At 55.0% G+C, this 17,648-nt stretch overlaps 1 protein-coding gene across 3 annotated transcripts; it reads left to right on the top strand.

Annotated features, from left to right (window-relative positions):
• The first annotated feature begins 735 nt into the window (after nt 1-735).
• Nucleotides 736-17,621, top strand: MAP3K12 (mitogen-activated protein kinase kinase kinase 12). 3 transcript variants are annotated; one of them, XM_070621477.1, is made up of 15 exons: nt 879-1,140; nt 10,643-10,816; nt 10,916-11,124; nt 11,425-11,608; nt 11,766-11,957; nt 12,236-12,394; nt 12,541-12,699; nt 13,432-13,540; nt 13,809-13,918; nt 14,034-14,150; nt 14,272-14,409; nt 14,585-15,209; nt 15,409-15,479; nt 15,575-15,848; nt 16,269-17,621. In XM_070621477.1, the coding sequence occupies exons 2-15, from the start codon at nt 10,680-10,682 to the stop codon at nt 16,362-16,364; spliced, it is 2,580 nt and encodes an 859-aa protein (XP_070477578.1). In that variant the 5' UTR covers nt 879-1,140; nt 10,643-10,679; the 3' UTR covers nt 16,365-17,621. The 3 variants fall into 3 exon arrangements, with proteins under 3 accessions (XP_070477576.1, XP_070477578.1, XP_070477577.1); XM_070621475.1 differs by having other exon boundaries at nt 736-1,140; nt 10,643-11,124; XM_070621476.1 differs by lacking the exon at nt 879-1,140 and adding an exon at nt 7,825-8,542 and having other exon boundaries at nt 10,643-11,124.
• The last annotated feature ends 27 nt before the right edge of the window (nt 17,622-17,648 follow it).

Genomic DNA, 17,648 nt, shown 5'->3' with positions numbered 1-17,648 from the left:
TTCTCCTTAATTCTGCCCCGCAGACTGTGGGGTTCCCGCTGCTTTTCTAAAAGCCTCTTTAGAACGACCTTAGTGAACTTTCCTGTGGCTGAGCAGGAGACCCGCTGTGGGGGCTGAGAATTGGGCTATAGTGGGACGACAGGGTTAGAAGAACTAAGGCATGTGGTGGTCTCATTCCTTCTGCCATGGGTCTTGGGTCTCTCAGCTAAAGAGCGAGCAAGAGACGGTTCTGGCCTTTTAAGACTAATCGACTAATCTGAGTGTGGAGCAGAACGCGTATTTTTGGTTCCCAGAGTTCCAGTCCCTCCTCTCCAAAGTCTCACAGCCGCTGGGCTGAAAAATGTAGGGAAAATCTTGTGACCTTGGAAAAAGAGAGATAACGAAAAATGTCTGATTCTAATGAGTGTCCCGAGAGTGGGTCACGGAAGAGACAGCTTGTCTGAGCTGGGGGGGTGGAGGTCCAGAGGAATCCTCGAGTGTTAACGAGGGGTCATCCAGGAACACTGGAGGGCGACGGGGTATTGAGCTGAGTGGATCCTAATTGGGTGGAACTGGAGTGGTGGCAATTAGGGGAAAGAAAGCTGGCAAGGTCTGTATGACAGGGAGAGCAATGCTAGAGCGCTGGGGGGATCCCATCTGAGGGGCTGCTGTCTCAGGGTAAAGGAGGGAGTTTATAAGACCGGTAATAGGGGGCTCCTACGGAGTTAGCATAAGGCCCGAGGTGGGACTGCCATAGGACACCGCCAACAGGGAGGTGAGGGCCCAGGCGGGCCAGGGACGAGCCTGGAGCGCGCCGGATGGCAGCAGCGGGCTCCTTTAAGAGGCCGGCGGCTCCAGCGCAGCATCCCCCGCTCAGGGCGTGTCCGTCCCGGGGGGCCAGGGGCGGGGGCCTTGGAAGGAGCGGGAGTTCAAGCCTAGTGAGGACGGGGCTAGGGGTCGGGGGGTGGGGGGAGAAAGCTGGGGCTGACACCCGTACACCTGGACACCGCACGAGCATCGCCCGTGACAGCGCCCCGGGTCCGGTCGAGGGCAGCGGGGGGAGGAGGGAAGGAGGAGGAGAAGGAGGAGGAGGCGGGAGCAGCATCCGGAGCGGAGCTGCAGCAGCGCCGCCTTTTGTGCTGCGGCCGCGGAGCCCCCGAGGTGAGAGCCGGGCCGAGTTGTGGGGGGTGAGGGGCAGGGATGGGTTCGGGTCCTGGGATCCGGGTGCGGAGGGAGGGTCGGGATGCAGATGTGGCGGGGTGGGGGAGGGTGGCGCGGGGATGCTGAGGCTGTGGGGATGGAGGAACTGGGGACCTGGACCCGACGTCTGTGGGCATGGGAAGGAGGGGAACGGAGCCGAGGGACGCCGCGGCCCAGCTTGGAGGCGAAGGGCCTCCAGAGATGAGAAGGACTGTATGGGGTGGGGGTGGGGGGATGGCTGGGGGACAGACTTAAAGGACAGTGGGCAAGAGAACACCCTCCTCTCCTCCCACTCATCCTCAAGAAGGGGGAGAGGGAAGGAGGAGAAAGAGTTTCGGCCCCTCAGGGAAGGAAAGGAAGGACAAGGCCTGATGTGTCCACCATCCCCCTCAACCCTCCCCCCCCTCCCCCGAGGATTATAGGGCAAGAGCACCTGTTCTGGGATAGCCAGGTGATGGTTCCCCCTTCCCGCTGTGATGCCCCCAGTCATCTCCAGCTGTGGCATTCACCTTCTCCATCCAGCTGTTGCATCCTCCCCTCCCCCATTCATATGGGGCTTTCTCCCCCTTGCTCTCTCCATCTCCTCTGGCTCCCCTAACCCATTTCCCCAGGCCAGGCCTTTCATGGACCTCCTCCCTTTTCCCCACACACTCCTCAAACTCCTTGGCTTAAAAATAAGTAAGAATCCTATCCCCAGAGTTAGGACTCCTGATAACCATGGCCTTGGCTCAGGGGAGGGAAGAGAAGGGGTCAGAGGCTCTACAGACTGTGGAAGAAAATAGTGGGGTGTCCCTTAGAATTGAGGGAGGAGTCGTGCCTTTTAGCTCCATTACCTGCTCCCTCTTGGGGGGAGAGTTAGTGAGTGGCCCTCAACCAGAAGGGAGTGCATGTGAGGCCTTCTGTGCCACAGTCAGCACCTTCCTCTAAACCCCATTTCCCTTCCAACTCACAGGCTGGACTCCATGGCTCTGGGCGCTCTGATTTTCAGCCAGAGGGTCACACCAAGGGAAGGCGGGCGGAAGGGATTCAGGAAGGAAAAGGCCCAAGTGTGCCCTGGGCCTTCCTGTCCAGACACCGAAGTTCCTCTGAGCTTCAGGGCCCGCTCTCTCCTATCTCACACTTAAGAGTGGGACAGAACGTCTGCCCTCTCAAGCCTGCCACTCATCTGTTCACTCGCAGTGGGGACTGGGGCGATGCTGGGAAGACCAATGGTGTGATACCCCAACTCCAGCACATGTGACAATGCACAAGTAAATATCCATCCCCTAATGAAACCTTGTTACGGGCAGAGGAGGCAAGAAGTTTAAGTAAGGAAGTGGCTCAGGACTTCCTGGGTGTCCTTATAGCTGAGGGGGGCAGAACCCCTCTAAAAACCAACTGCTGTTCCCCAGTCCTCCCTCGGTGGTGAAGATGTGGGAGTCTGGCTTCGCCAGGAAGACGACCCTAAATTCTAGTGCCCACCAGCCTGGACTCACCTACCGGCCCGTCATGTGCAGTCCTGCCTCTGCCCTGCCTGGGCTGGGAGAAGGAAGGGGTTAGGGAATCGACCCTTCAGGGGGCCCTGCTGGGCAGGAGGAGGAGAGTGTGGAGGTGGTGCCCGCAGGGGACATAGGGGCTTCCTGAGGGGTTGGCCACGGAGACTGGTCCCTCTGCTTTATTGGCTCCCAGAAGGACTAGGGTCACATGCGTGTTGGGGACAGTGATGAGCAGGGAGGGACACTATTCCAGAGGAGAGTAAGGACCATCCGGGGTAAAGAGCCATTGTCCTTGGTTCCTTCTTCCTTTGTTCTCCTTTTTATCCCTCATGTGGTCCACCTCCCCTTCCACCTGTACCCTCCCTATGCCTCTTGCTTTGCGGAGGAGGAAAAGGGCAAGAGGGATAGGAATCACATTTATAAAAAAAACCTACTACTGCTTGTTAGGCACTTGCCACGTGGCTGATGTTTGTAGCGAGCTTACTGGGCGCCAGCTCTGGGGCCAAGAACTTAACTTGGATTATCTCAGTAATGCTCATAACAAGACAAGAGTTAGGTAGTGTTGTCATCGTCTCTATTTTAGGGATGAGAAACTGAAACTTAAAGAAGTTAAGTAGGGCCAGCCCCGTGGCCGAGTGGTTAAATGCGCGCGCGCTCCGCTTCAGCGGCCCAGGGTTTCACCGGTTCGGATCCTGGGCACGGACATGGCACTGCTCATCAGGCCACAGTGAGGTGGCGTCCCACATGCCACAACTAGAAGGACCCACAACTAAAATATACAACTATGTACTGGGGGGGGGGGGTTTGGGGAGAAAAAGCAGGAGAAAAAAAAAGTTAAGTAATCTGTTCGAAGTGAAAAAATCAGTATGTGGCAAGAGCTTAGGATCTGAACCCAGGTCTGCCTGACCCAGAACCTCTGTTCTTCCCCACCACGTTATATGCTGTGTTCCCACCGTATGACATAAGTACCACTGTCCCCATTTAGAGATGAAGAAACTGAGGTTTGTTAAGATGTCTCATTCTCCAGGACGCCCAACTGATCAGAAGCAGAGACCAGACCGCCCCACGCGTCTCTGAGTCTCAGGCCATCCAGCCTCCCTGTGTAGCACACTGTCCCAAGCTAGGTGACAGGAATGGATGGGCTCTCTGTAATTTTTATTTCCTCTTTTTCTATTTATTCATTTATTTTTTAAAGATTGGCGCCTGAGCTAACAACTGTTGCCAATCTTGTTTTTTCCTCTTCTTCTCCCCCAAGCCCCCCAATACATGGTTGTATATTCTAGCTGTGAGGGCCTCTGGTTATGCTGTGTGGGACGCCACCTCAGCGTGGCCTGATGAGTGGTGCCATGTCTGCGCCCAGGATCCGAACCAGCAAAACCCTGGGCCACGGAAGTGGAGCACGTGAACTTAACCACTCGGCCACAGGGCCGGCCCCTCAGGTTAAAATAGATGCTTTTTGGGGTGGCACAGCGGTTAAGTGCACACGTTCTGCTTTGGTGGCCTGGGGTTCGCCGGTTCAGATCCCCGGTGTGGACATGGCAACACTTGGCAAGCCAAGCTGTGGCAGGCGTCCCACATATAAAGTAGAGGAAGATGGGCACGGATGTTAGCTCAGGGCCAGTCTTCCTCAGCAAAAAAAGGAGGATTGGTAGCAGATGTTAGCTCAGGGCTAATCTTCCTCAAAAAATAAAAAAAATAAAATAAAATACATGTTTTATTATTTTAAAAGCAACTCAAAGTTATTACTGAAGTATTAGAAATATGGATCAGCCACAAGAAAATAAAAACCCCCACAATTCCACCTTCCTAGAAACTGTTACACTTTGGTATCTGTCCTTCTAGATCTTTTTTGTTTTTAAGATTTTATTTTTCCTTTTTCTCCCAAAGCCCCCCACTACATAGTTGTGTATTTTTAATTGTGGGTCCTTCTAGTTGTGGCATGTGGGACGCCGCCTCACTGTGGCCTGACGAGCGGTGCCATATCTGCGTCCAGGATTCGAACTGGCAAAACCCTGGGCCGTCGAAACGGAGCGCGCGAACTTAACCACTCAGCCACAGGGCCAGCCCTCTTCCAGATCTTTTTAAAGGCACATCCAGCTCAAGAACTATTTGTTCAGGGCCGGCCTGGTGGTGCAGCAGTTAAGTTCGCACATTCCATTTCTTGGCGGCCCGGGGTTCGCTGGTTCAGATCCCGGGTGCAGACATGGCACTGCTTGGCAAAAGCCATGCTGTGGTAGGCGTCCCACGTATGGAGTGGAGAAAGATGGGCATGGATGTTAGCTCAGGGCCAGTCTTCCTCCGCAAAAAGAGGACGATTGGCAGTAGTTAGCTCAGGACTAATCTTCCTCAAAAAAAAAAAAAAAAGAAAGAAAGAAAGAAAAGAACTGTTCGTTCAAATACGCTGAACTTCTTCCAGGTCTACCTGAGGTCCTAGTAGGAGGGCAATCCTGTGGCCCCTCACAGCTCCCTCCTACCCTCCCCTCCCCCTCAGCCCTTAATGGGTAGGGCTGAGGGATGATCTGGGGCCACGTTGACCAGGGGGACCCGAAGGAAGGACGGGGTCCAGAGAATTAGACCTTCTCCCTCAGGTCAGAGGGGCAGGATGGCAGAGGAAGGGCTGAGGATCTGTAGAGGAATGACTTCGGGGGCTCTAGCACACCACTGCCATTGTGACCCAGTTCCCCTGGAACCGGAAATCGAGATTTGTCCTGGGCAAACAGAAGGTCGGAGACCAAGTCTCCCTTTTTCTGGTCAGATAGAAGAGATGGCCTCTCCAGAACCCACAAAGAAAGGCCTGGTGTCCAGCCAACCAGGAAGACAAAACCAGGAGCCAGGCCCTGTGCTCACGCATTCCCTGCGTCCCTTCCCAACCCTCCCCACCCGAGACGGGAGGCTTGGAGAGGCTCCCTTCCTTAGACTAAAGCGTGCAAAGCTGAGCTTCATTCCCAATGCAAAGCTGGCCCTTTGTTCCTAAATAGTCCTGCTCCCCTGTCCCCAGCCCCTCACTGCCCACTCTACTGGGAGAAGAGGGGGTGGTGGCCGGGGTCTCAGCGATTGACCTCTGGGAGGCTGGGGACCTGGAATTAGGGGCTATCTCCAGTTGTCCCCAGGTTCTCAGGGGAAGGCATTTCCCCCTCATGAGGGCACTGAGCAAAGCTTAGTTCTTTCCATCGAGAAGAACCTTGGGGCCAGGACCATGGATCCTGTAAGAAGCAAAACCACAAAAGGCTGCAGCCAAGTCGCCAGGAGACCCAACCTGAGTGGTCAAGTCCTTTCTCCTCTCAGGCTCACAGAGCCTGCAGGGGCGGAACCAGCGTTCCAAAGTCTTGGGTCTCCTTTCCCTGTAAAGACCTCCCTTCCCACACCGCCTCGAGAGAGAAGGTAAATCTTCCTCCTTTTCCTGAGGACAAAATGAGGTCCAGGACAGTGGTAGGGGCTCAGTGTGAGGGCCCAAGATTTAGACAGATGGTCTGGCCTCGCGCCTAAGCTCCCAAGACAGCCAGACAAGCAGCTTGGCATTGAGATTCTGCCATTAGACCAGAGGGAGCAAGAAAGAATTCAAAGGGTTCCCTTGCCACAGGCCTCCAGCATCTCAGGCAGGAAAACCTAGGAGGAGGAATAAAGGGGAATACTCCCTGCCCCCACTGCCTGCCAAAGGGGCGCTCTGGGAAAGGACCAGCAAAACAGAGAATCTGGTAGCTGAAACTGCATTAGGGCCTCCCAGGGTGTCCAGAGAGCCTCTTCCCTTGGAAGATGGACAGCTGAGGGACCACCCTGTCCCCTCACCCAATCTGAAGCACAGTTCTGCACAGTAAGCACTTGGTAGATATGGTTGACAGAATGACTGACAGAGATACCCATGCTCTCCTGTCATATCCCTGCCCTTCCCCCATGCTCTGCATAATTGATGGCCAGGGAGACAGCTCCCCTCCCCCAGGGTGACCGAATGTCTGGGCCAGGGGCTCCTAGCCATGCTGTCCCCCCAAAGCTCTGGCGCCAAGTCCCAGCTGGGGGGCAGTGGGACACAGCTGGCGGGTCAGAGATAAAGGAAGCAGAAAGGGGACTGTATTTGAGGAGAGAGGAATCTCCAGTTTACTATAGCTCCCTGGGGCCTCAGCTTCCCCCCCCACCCCCACCCCTTCAGGTCAATCTGGAAGAGTTGTCATTAGCCTGAGAACAGGGTGGGAGTGGACTGAGCCTGGCTAGACTCCCTTCCTTTCCTTTGGTCCCATCTCCTACTTCCTCAGCTACTCCCACTGCCCTAAAAGACAAACAGGTGGAATGGCTTCTCTCTCCAGCTGCTAGCCCTGGATACCAGAGGGCCCTCTGGGAAAGCCTGGTGACCTGGAGGGAGGTTCCGCTGCAAGTGTCTCTGAGCACGTCACCCTCTCTGTGCCTAAAACTCCTAGTTGCCAAACACCAGATGAAGGCTGAAAAATTCCTTTAAAAAGCCAGGTGTTGTGCCTACCAAGGCTCAGCTTCTAAAGAGAAAAGGAACTGGGGAGGGCACAGACGATCTCCGTGTTGTTCAGCCCTTTTCCATCTCCTTTCTCTGCTTTTCAAAATCAGTTTTTCAATCCATCCTTCTCAGGTTTGACTCTCCCTGCGCTGCACGCTGTTTCGGTCTGTGTATCTCTCAGCTCATCCCTCCTTCTCTGGATGTGCCTGTCGCCCTTTCTGTGTCCAGTCTCCCCACCTCCTCACTCCTGCTTTCTCTGTGATACTGCACTCCCAATGCCAACCCCAATCCCTTCTCTCCAACACCGATCGCTCTCCCTCCCCTGGGCTCCCCGCTGAAGATCTGTCTGCGTGCGGGGTCGAGGGCGGTAGGGGAAGGAGCGGAGCACAGATGCGGCCGATTACTGGGCTCAGGGGTCCACGCCTGCGGCCCCCGCACCCATCCTGGCCACCAGCACATGGGCCAGCCCAGGTCAGGGGCGGGGCCCAGGCGCAGCCCCACCCCCGCCGTCGCGCTCACGTGACCCTGGGCTAATCTTGTCCCGGTGACTTCACGCGCCGCCTGGGCCCAGTCGTCATGGTTACGCCGCAGCGCTTCCCCCAACCCGCTGAGTCCTCTCCCCTTCCCCACCCTGACCCCCTCCTCCCGCCGCCGGGCCCCCGCCCCGCCCCCAGCCCCGCGCCACGTGACGGCCGGGAAGGAGGTCGGGAAGGGGGAGGGGGCGCCGGGGCCGTAACCCCTTCCTCTCCGCTTTCAATGGCCTTTCTTTGGGCTTTTAGAGGGCTTCCCCGAGCGCCCCGGTCCCGCATCCCTCTGCCGGCTCGTCGTTCGCAGTGGTTCACAAGGGAAGCCTCTGCTTGGGGGGCGCAGGCGAAAGTCCTGGGGTCCTCCAGGGAAAATTCCCCGGCGTATTGGCACGTTGCTTGGCCTGTGATTGTTATTTGCATTACAATCTACATCCAACCTCTTGAAGCCGCCGGTATCTCGTGGGATGTGTTGGGGATTCAGAGACTGGACCTGTGACTTCAGGTCTCTGAACCTCCGTTCTCTCAAGAACATAAAGGGACCAACCATCATACCTGCTTCGCTGGCTTGTTCTCAGCATCGAGGAAGCTAAAGCAGACCTAGTGTAGTGTGGGCCTTAAGACGACCCCCCGGGGCGGGTAGAGCAGTGGGTCCACCTGACTGAGCGTCGGCCTGCGCGGCGCCATGTGCTCTTGGAAGCCCTGGGATCCCGTGCGAAGTGGTCGCTCTCAGAGGAGCCGGACGCCCGACCACACTGTGCGTCCAGGATAATCGGAGCCATGCTCGAGGAAGCACAGGGGCTATGCCAGCCCGGAAGGGACATTAACCCAGAGCAGCGGGAAGGGCTTCCAAGATGAAGTGAGACTTGGAGGACAAGGGATGGGGCTTGAGCAGCGCCTTCCAGGTAGAGCAGGCCTGGGGCCGAGCTGGAGCCTCTTCCTAGAAAGACACCTTGGGCAGGTTACTTAATACCTCTGTCAAATGGGGGCTAAGAATGCCTCCCTTCGAGTTTCTTTTTGAGGATTGAATGAGCTAAGGCGCCAAAACAGAGGCTAACATACATAGTAAGCCTTCCATTAAGAGTTGGTTAGCCATTCTTGTTAGGTGCCCAGGCACACAGCCTGCTGGAGCTTGGTGTCAAGCTCAGTTCTGTATGGCCTGGGTACCAACAGCAGTGAGAGAGGAGGCTAGGGTGGGGGCAGGGCAGTGGGAGCTACTGAAGGGTCTGAAGCAGAAGAGCGGGTGCCGGCCAATTCGCGTTTTAGAAAGATCCTTCCAAAGGCTGGTGGAAAATGGCGTGGGGGGCCTTGGAAGAACTTGGAGACCACTTAAGAGGCAGTCGTCCTGGGCCAGGTGACACGGCTAATGAGGCCTGGATTAAGGCAGTAACTGGGACTAAAGAAGAGAGGCTGGAACACGTTGGGGTAGAGCTTTCCAGATGTGCCAGGCATAATCAGAATCTCCTGAGGTGCTCGTCTGATATGCAGAGGAAGCCCACCGGCACCCACTGAACAGTCTCTGGGAGGCCTGGAAGTTAAGTGCTGCGAGAGCTGAGACCCTCAGAGGTGCCAAACCTCCACGTCTATCTGTGTCACCGTCCAGTGAGCCCTTCCTATGTGTAGATTCAGGCCACGCCTCTCCCGATGTGATTCAGAGGCTCTGATGCAGGAACTCAGGAAGGAGCCTACTACGAGGAACGATTAGAGCATCGCTGTCATCAGGAATCCTCACATCTCAGGGTTTGGTAACTGACTAGCTGTGGAGGGAGCTGGGAGACCGGAATGACTCCTGGTGTCGAGCTCTGGATGTTTGGTGTAGTTTGAAGGATTTGCTCTGCCTGTGTGATAGCTAGTTTATCCCTTTGTGCAGCTGGAGAAACTGAGGCTCCAACAGGTTGCCTGAGGTCATGCAACCACTAAGGCTTGGCAGAGGCAAGGCTAGGATTCAGATTTTTGAATGGTTGCTTTTTAAATAGCACCCAGCTATGAACTGGGACAAATCTCCATTGTCTGGAAGGCTGGCTCTTGGTTTAGGGAGCTGGGGACGGGGCAATGGAGAAAGAGGAGAGGAAACAGGGCCTTCTCTAACTGTCCCCTGGGGGAGCAGCTGGACTAATGGGAGCCCCACGGGGGATGAAGCAGCTGGCTGCAGCTTGTCCTGACAGCTTCTGCATCCCCAGAGGATGGTTCCGCCTTTTCCCCCAACTGTGCTGGGGACAGTGGAGCTGATTGGTTACATCCTTAACTCAGAGAGGCCCAGGTGTATACCTGTGAGCAGCCTCAAGGGAGACCCCAGGTGTGAGCCCTGAGTGTGCCTTAGGATGGCTCTTACCTGCCTTTAGTGTCCCTAGGAGGGCCTCGGCTGTGTCACGTGTAAGTTCACGAGGGTGAGGCCCGGGGTGCATCACCCATATGCAGGAGGCCCAGGAATGTCATCTGAGAGTGCCTGAGGGACACTATCACCAATGTTACCTGTGTGTGTTTCAGTGTGAGGGAGCCTTAAGTGTGTTACTATTGTGTGCCTAAGGTTGAGACTCAAAAAGTGTATATCTCAGAGACCCTTATATGACATCTGTGTGTGCGTGTGCGCCTTAAATGAAAGAAAGTTGTGCTCCAGAGGGGAATTACAGTAATCTTACGGGAAGAAGGGAGCGATTCTGTTACCATAATACTTGAGTCCCAGACATATTTCACCTGTGTATATTGAGTGGAGCTGTTACCTGTGTCTAGCTGAGAATGATACTCAGGTATGTTACCTGTATACCCAAGCAAGGAAGACTTGTTATTACTAGATGCTCGAGAGGAAGCCTGAGTATCAGGTTTCCTAAGATGGGTCCCAGGTGAAACAGGCATGGGGATGGGTACCTGAGGGAGAGGCTCAAGTGTTATTTCCAGTAGGGCTGTTGTGAGCCCAGCTCCCCAGTCCGTGCCTCTGCCTCTCAGGTGAGCATTCTGAGCTGGTGCACCTGTGGCTTTGACAGTCCCTTCCTCCTTTGTTCCCACAGGGCCCACCCTTCACCACCACACCGGGGCCCAGAGGCCATGGCCTGCCTCCATGAGACCCGCACACCCTCCCCTTCCTTTGGGGGTTTCGTGTCCACCCTAAGCGAGGCGTCCATGCGCAAGCTGGACCCAGACACTTCTGACTGCACCCCTGAGAAGGACCTGACGCCTACCCAGTGTGTACTTCGGGATGTAGTGCCGCTCGGGGGCCAGGGTGGGGGCGGGCCCAGCCCCTCCCCAGGTGGAGAGCCGCCCCCTGAGCCTTTTGCCAACAGTGTCCTGCAGCTACACGAGCAGGATGCAGGGGGCCCAGGGGGAGCCACTGGGTCCCCTGAGAGTCGGGCCTCCAGAGTTCGAGCGGATGAGGTGCGGCTGCAGTGCCAGAGTGGCAGTGGCTTCCTGGAAGGCCTCTTCGGCTGCCTGCGCCCTGTCTGGACCATGATTGGCAAAGCCTACTCCACAGAGCACAAGCAGCAGCAGGAAGGTAGGCCATGCCCTCCCTGGCTCCCTGAGCCCGAGATCTGTTGGACAGCCCCATCTAAGTCACCTGATGACCGTTTCCCTCCCGCCCAGCTCTAGCCCTTATCCATCCATCAGCCACTGACTTCCCAGCTTTTTCTTAGGCCCTCCCATTCATTCCCTTCCCTGTCCCCTCAAAGCCAGTCTTCTTGGCCTATTTTGGCTACTACTGTAGCAACGCAATGCTTTCCCTTGAGCCTGGCTGTCACAAGGCCCTGAGTGTGGCTCTCTCTGAGCCTTGTGGCACTGTGCCTCCTGTCCACAGACCTTTGGGAGGTCCCCTTTGAGGAAATCCTGGACCTGCAGTGGGTGGGCTCAGGGGCCCAGGGCGCTGTCTTCCTGGGGCGCTTCCACGGTGAGGAGGTGGCTGTGAAGAAAGTACGGGACCTGAAGGAGACTGACATCAAGCACCTGCGAAAGCTAAAGCACCCCAACATCATCACCTTCAAGTAAGGTTCAGGGCCGGGACCTACTTGGGCAACAGGGATCCACCCCACCCTTCCTAAAGGAGATGCCCAAATGGCACGAGTGGGATTGGGGGCTCCAGGTGTGAATCAGGTGACTGCCAGGCTGGCTGAGGCCTTCATACTACTGTTCCGCCCCCAGGGGCGTGTGCACCCAGGCTCCCTGCTATTGCATCCTCATGGAGTTCTGCGCCCAGGGCCAGCTGTATGAGGTACTGCGGGCTGGCCGCCCTGTCACCCCCTCCTTGCTGGTTGACTGGTCCATGGGCATCGCCGGTGGCATGAACTACCTGCACCTGCACAAGATTATCCATAGAGATCTCAAGTCCCCCAAGTGAGTAAGCAAGGAAGCAGAGAGAAGCTGATGTGCATGGTCTCCTACAGGTGACCCCACCCAAGTCAGTGTGGCCATCTCCCTGCTCCAGACCCTGTCCTAAGTCCATGTGGCCATCTCAGAAACCCCTCCCAAGTGAAAGTCCTATCTCGGGAGGGCTGTGGTGAGTCCCCTGCCTCTGGGTGTCCCACACAATTTAAAACAGAAAGGCAGAGGTGTTGCAGCTGGATGAGGTGTGTGGAGCGGCCCAGACCCCAGCTGACTACACTCTTTACCAGCATGCTAATCACGTACGACGATGTGGTGAAGATCTCCGATTTTGGCACTTCCAAGGAGCTGAGTGACAAGAGCACCAAGATGTCCTTTGCAGGGACAGTAGCCTGGATGGCCCCTGAAGTGATCCGCAATGAGCCTGTGTCTGAGAAGGTCGACATCTGGTGAGGGCCAGGCTGAGAATGGAGATAGCAGGTGGCCAGCAAGTAGGGAGGGGGCTTCCAGGGTCTGAGTTTGAGGGAGATGAGTCCGTGGCAACCAAGGCCTCTGGAGGGAGCCCCTCCCAAGTGATGTCCCCTCTTATCCCCAGGTCCTTTGGTGTGGTGCTGTGGGAACTGCTGACTGGTGAGATTCCCTACAAAGACGTGGATTCCTCCGCCATCATCTGGGGTGTGGGAAGCAACAGTCTTCATCTGCCTGTGCCCTCCAGTTGCCCAGACGGCTTCAAAATCCTGCTTCGCCAGTGCTGGTGAGGATGGCCCGGCAAAGCTGGGAAGCAAAGGGGTGTTCCTGATAGCTAGCCAGCACCTAGCACCCAGGCATCCAGGCCCGGAATACCAAACAGGGAGAGGGAACCAGAGCTCCCAAGGTGTTGATCTTCAGGGTGTGGCTCAAGAGGACCACAGTGTAGAACTGAGAGGAGTTGGACCAATAATCTGCAGGGGTGCGTTAGACTCAAAGGCAAACTTTATGTGACCTTGGGCAAAGGGTACCCCCCGAACCCACTTCCTTATCTGTAAACAGGAATAGCAGTGTCTGCCAGACACGGTTGCTGTGAAGCAGTTGTGAGGCACTGGCACAGCCGCTGAGCGCTGTCGGTTGGGTCTCAAGTACACTGGCTTAGGACGCAGGGAAGGGCCGTGGACACTTGTTTGGAACCTAGACCCTGAAGGAAGGTTGAAGATTTCTCATCTTTTGTTGAGCATTTCCCAGTGTGTTTCTTTTAATGGAGTGACTCAGAAAGAGGTTTATTTTGGCAAACAAGTTGGAAAATAGGATTAAATGTTTCCTTACTGCAGGACTTTGATATACTAATGGTAGTGTGTGTTTTATTTCCTAGACAGCTAACCAGGGAATTCTTTTGTCACAGAATACATTCTAGGATTGGATTCTGCAGGACACACTTTGGAAAAGGATGCTCTAGCTCCTTTATGGTCGGTCCTCCCTGAAATCCCTTTCTCTCCAACTCCATTCCCTCCAGGAATAGCAAACCACGAAATCGCCCATCATTCCGACAGATCCTGCTGCATCTGGACATCGCCTCCGCCGATGTACTCTCCACACCCCAGGAGACTTACTTTAAGTCCCAGGTGTGCTGTGGGTAGGAAAATGAATACCCCAACTCCCTCCCTTTCAGAGATAAGGATGCCCTTTGAGGGGAGGCTGGGAAGAAGGGCTGATTAGGATGGAACAGCTTAGCTTCTGGAGGGCTGAGACCTGGTCTTGGTCAATCCTGTGCCCCACTCCCTTTTGCTCCCACACACACAACTTGCAGCAGTGCACACACCTGCAGAGGCTTTCCACAGGTCTGCCAGGTGAAGGGATGTCCCTCACCCCTCATTGTCTCTCCACCCCCAGGCAGAGTGGCGCGAAGAGGTAAAGCTGCACTTTGAAAAAATTAAGTCAGAAGGGACCTGTCTGCACCGCCTAGAAGAGGAGCTGGTGATGCGGAGGAGGGAGGAGCTCAGGTGTGTGCCTCTGTTTGGGAAAGTGACCTCATCACCAGCAGGGACTGTGGACCTGGGATGAATCATGGTACCATGTGAAGCCAGCTCACCACAGGGACCCTTCTGCCTGTTTCAGACACGCCTTAGACATCAGGGAGCACTATGAACGGAAGCTGGAGAGAGCCAACAACCTGTACATGGAACTTAATGCCCTGATGTTGCAGCTGGAGCTCAAGGAGCGGGAGCTGCTCAGGTAACGCATCCGTGCCCTCATGCACCAAATCCTGTCTTCACGGGCTGTGCCTGACTCACATCTACTGAGCTGGGTCCCCCTTTCTGGCCACATGCCCAACTGAGAAAGTGTCTGGCTTCAGGAGGGAGCAAGCCTTAGAGCGGAGGTGCCCAGGCCTGCTGAAGTCACACCCTTCTCGAGGCCTCCTTCATGGGAACACAATGGAGAAGCTCATCAAGAAAAGAAATGTCCCACAGAAGCTGTCACCTCACAGCAAAAGGTGGGATCAGAGTTCACAAGAGCCGAGTTTCAAGAATGGCAAGGGGGATGCTGGAGAGGCAGGGGAAGGAGTCAAGGGTGCCAGGAAGACTCTTCTTTAGCCGGGGAGGGATGTGCTTTGTACCACCCAAGGTTAACCTGTTCATCTTAAACTTGTATTTGCCCTCTTCCACCAGGCCAGATATCCTCAAGACTGAGTCTTTGCTACCTAAACTAGATGCAGCCCTGAGTGGGGTGGGGCTTCCTGGGTGTCCTAAGGGCCCCCCCTCACCAGGACGGAGTCGCCGTGGCAAGACCCGTCACCGCAAGGCCAGCGCCAAGGGCAGCTGTGGGGACCTGCCTGGCCTTCGTGCAGCTGTGCCAACCCATGAACCTGGGGGACTAGGAAGCCCAGGGGGGCTAGGAGGGGGACCCTCAGCCTGGGAAGCCTGTCCTCCAGCCCTCCGTGGGCTCCACCATGACCTTCTACTACGAAAGATGTCTTCATCATCCCCAGATCTGCTGTCAGCAGCACTGGGAGCCCGGGCCCGGGGGGCCACAGGAGGAGCTGGGGATCCTGGCTCACCACCTCCAGCCCGGGGTGACACCCCCCCAAGTGAAGGCTCAGCGCCTGGCTCCACCAGCCCAGATTCACCTGGGGGAGCCAAAGGGGAGCCTCCTCCACCAGTAGGGCCCAGTGACGGTGTGGGGCTCCTGGGAACTGGAAGGGAAGGGACAGCGGGACGGGGAGGAAGCCGGGCTGGGTCCCAGCACTTGACTCCAGCTGCACTGCTGTACAGGGCTGCTGTCACCCGGAGTCAGGTACAGTATAGGACAGTTCCTGAGCTCTCCCCGTCTCCTCTCCTTGTTCTCCCTGGGGTCCAAGTCCATAAATCACTTCCCATATTAGGCTCTTGATCTTAAGCCATTCCCTACTTAACCCTTTATAACTGTTCCCTTCTCCTGGGTCCTTGATAACCTCTTCCCACCTTTGACCACAGTCCACTCGTCTCTCCTGCAGAAACGTGGCATCTCATCAGAAGAGGAGGAAGGAGAGGTGGACAGTGAAGTAGAGCTGACATCAAGCCAGAGGTGAGTGATGGACTACGGAAGGTAATGGCATTCTTTTGCTTTCTGGGCTGCAAGGTGCAGAGCCAACAGCTGTAGCCCATCTCTCCAACATACAGGTGGCCTCAGGGCCTAAATATGCGCCAGTCACTATCTACCTTCAGCTCAGAGAATCCATCAGATGGCGAGGAAGGCACAGCTAGCGAACCTTCCCCCAGTGGCACACCTGAAGTTGGCAGTACCAACACGGACGAGCGGCCAGATGAGCGGTCTGATGACATGTGCTCCCAGGGCTCAGAAATCCCACTAGACCCACCTGCTTCAGAGGCAGTTCCTGGCCCTGAGCCCAGTTCCTTGCCCATCCCACACAAGGACCTACTCAGAGCAGAGCAGGTGAGTCACAGAAGCAACAGTCCTGGACAGGGGCAGATGCCCAGTCATCTGAGAGCTACTGGGCAGACAGATGCAGAGGCCAGAAACAGGTATTTAGGCCCTAAGTCACTCCGTACCTAAGCCTGTTTCTTCCCATACCAAAGGGCAACTATCCACATGGTGGAATCTGAGAGGCCTACCGTCTAGAGCACCCTGTATGGTTAGCAGGGCTGGTTGCACGAGAGCTCTAAATTGCAGCCAGGGAGGAAACTAGGAGTCTGCTGCCTTAGAGAAGGGTCTGAGCAACTGAAAATCTGGAAGCAGAAAAATCAATAAGCTCCTGGCAACTAAAAAGACCTGAGTGAAAGATCTTGAAAGAATCTATCTGTCATACCAAGAGATGCTGACCTCACCTCACTGCACTTCTCCTCTTCTTCACAGGGCCCTCCCAGTTCTGAGGACTCAGACTGTGACAGCACTGAACTGGACAACAACAGTGGCGAAGGCGTGCAGCCCCCAGCCTCCCTCCCTCCCTGAAAGCCACTCTTATTCCTGTACATAGAGAAATATTTATATAAATAATATATATGCGCCACATAATCAACAGAGAAAGATGGGGCTGTCCCAGCCTTAAGTCAGGCTCAAGGAGACTGACCCCTGACCAATTCACCTGATAAACTCTGGGGACACTGGCAGCTGTGGAAACGAAGGACAAGTACTACCCTAGAGCTGTGGGGAAGGGCAAACCGGCCCCTTCTGACTTCACCCATTATGTTCAGCCAGCAGTCAGGCAAAAGAAAAGCCAGACTTGCCTCCTATGTTCTCTAGACTCTTTCCCCCAAATTAAGGGGAGCAGGAAAGGGAGCCACTTAGACTGCACTTTTTTTTGTTTTCCATTTACTGTTTACACATTTTGCACTTGGGAGGAGGGAGGCTAAGGCTGGGTCCTCCCCTCGGAGGTTTCTCAGGTGGCAATGTAACTAATTTCTTTGTCCCTCCATTTCTTTGCCCAAGCTCTGGCTTAGGGCCTAGGGGGAGGTTAGGAGATTGTGAAAGCATGTGATGGCTCAGGCTGAAGGACTGGGGTGTTGTGTAAGTCCCTGCTTTTATCCTGGTGCCTGATTGGGGTGGGGACTGTCATATTGTAACCCCTGTGAAAAACCTTGAAATATAACCACTCCATGCAGGCCCAGCTGTTGAGGGTTTTCTTGGTCAATGAAGGGGTAGCAATCACCGTTAAGTAAGAGCCTTGGGCTCCAGACATTATCTGAGGACTCTGGACCAGTTATTTCGTCCGTTTATGCTATTCTCACTAACTAAATGAACATCACTTAAAGCTCCAACATTCTAAAACTATATGCATAAATGGGAGCGGGTACATCTTTCTAAAGGATTTTAGTAGAAGGACAGATCTTAACACACCCACTTGTAATATTAAAAGATGCCTGTGAACAAAAAGTTATTTAAGACACTGAAGTTTTTAGCTTGAACGAGGGGACAGACATTCCCAGGAACCTGAAGTGCAGTCACACACATCCAACTGCTTCCATGTGTATGCACGTGTGTCCTTCCCCTGCCTCCCCTCAATCAAGTACCTGCCCACTCTTTGCAAACGAGCCCTAAGAAAATGTAACCCCCTATCTTTAGGACCACGGGCACAGTCAGCTTGCTATAGCTATTAGGTCACTTTGCAATGCAGCTTCAAGGGAAAATCTGATCAAGGGCTAAAAAAGATGGAGTGGTAAAACAGAAGAAAATATCTTACTGGAATAAAGGCTTATATTCAAAACCCAAGCAGGGTCCTTGTCCTTTGAGGGATAA

This window comes from Equus przewalskii, chromosome 5, assembly GCF_037783145.1.
Source record: "Equus przewalskii isolate Varuska chromosome 5, EquPr2, whole genome shotgun sequence".
Classification (NCBI taxonomy): domain Eukaryota; kingdom Metazoa; phylum Chordata; class Mammalia; order Perissodactyla; family Equidae; genus Equus; species Equus przewalskii.
The sequence above is the reverse complement of the archived record's forward strand: the minus strand, read 5'-3'. Positions and strand labels throughout refer to the sequence as shown.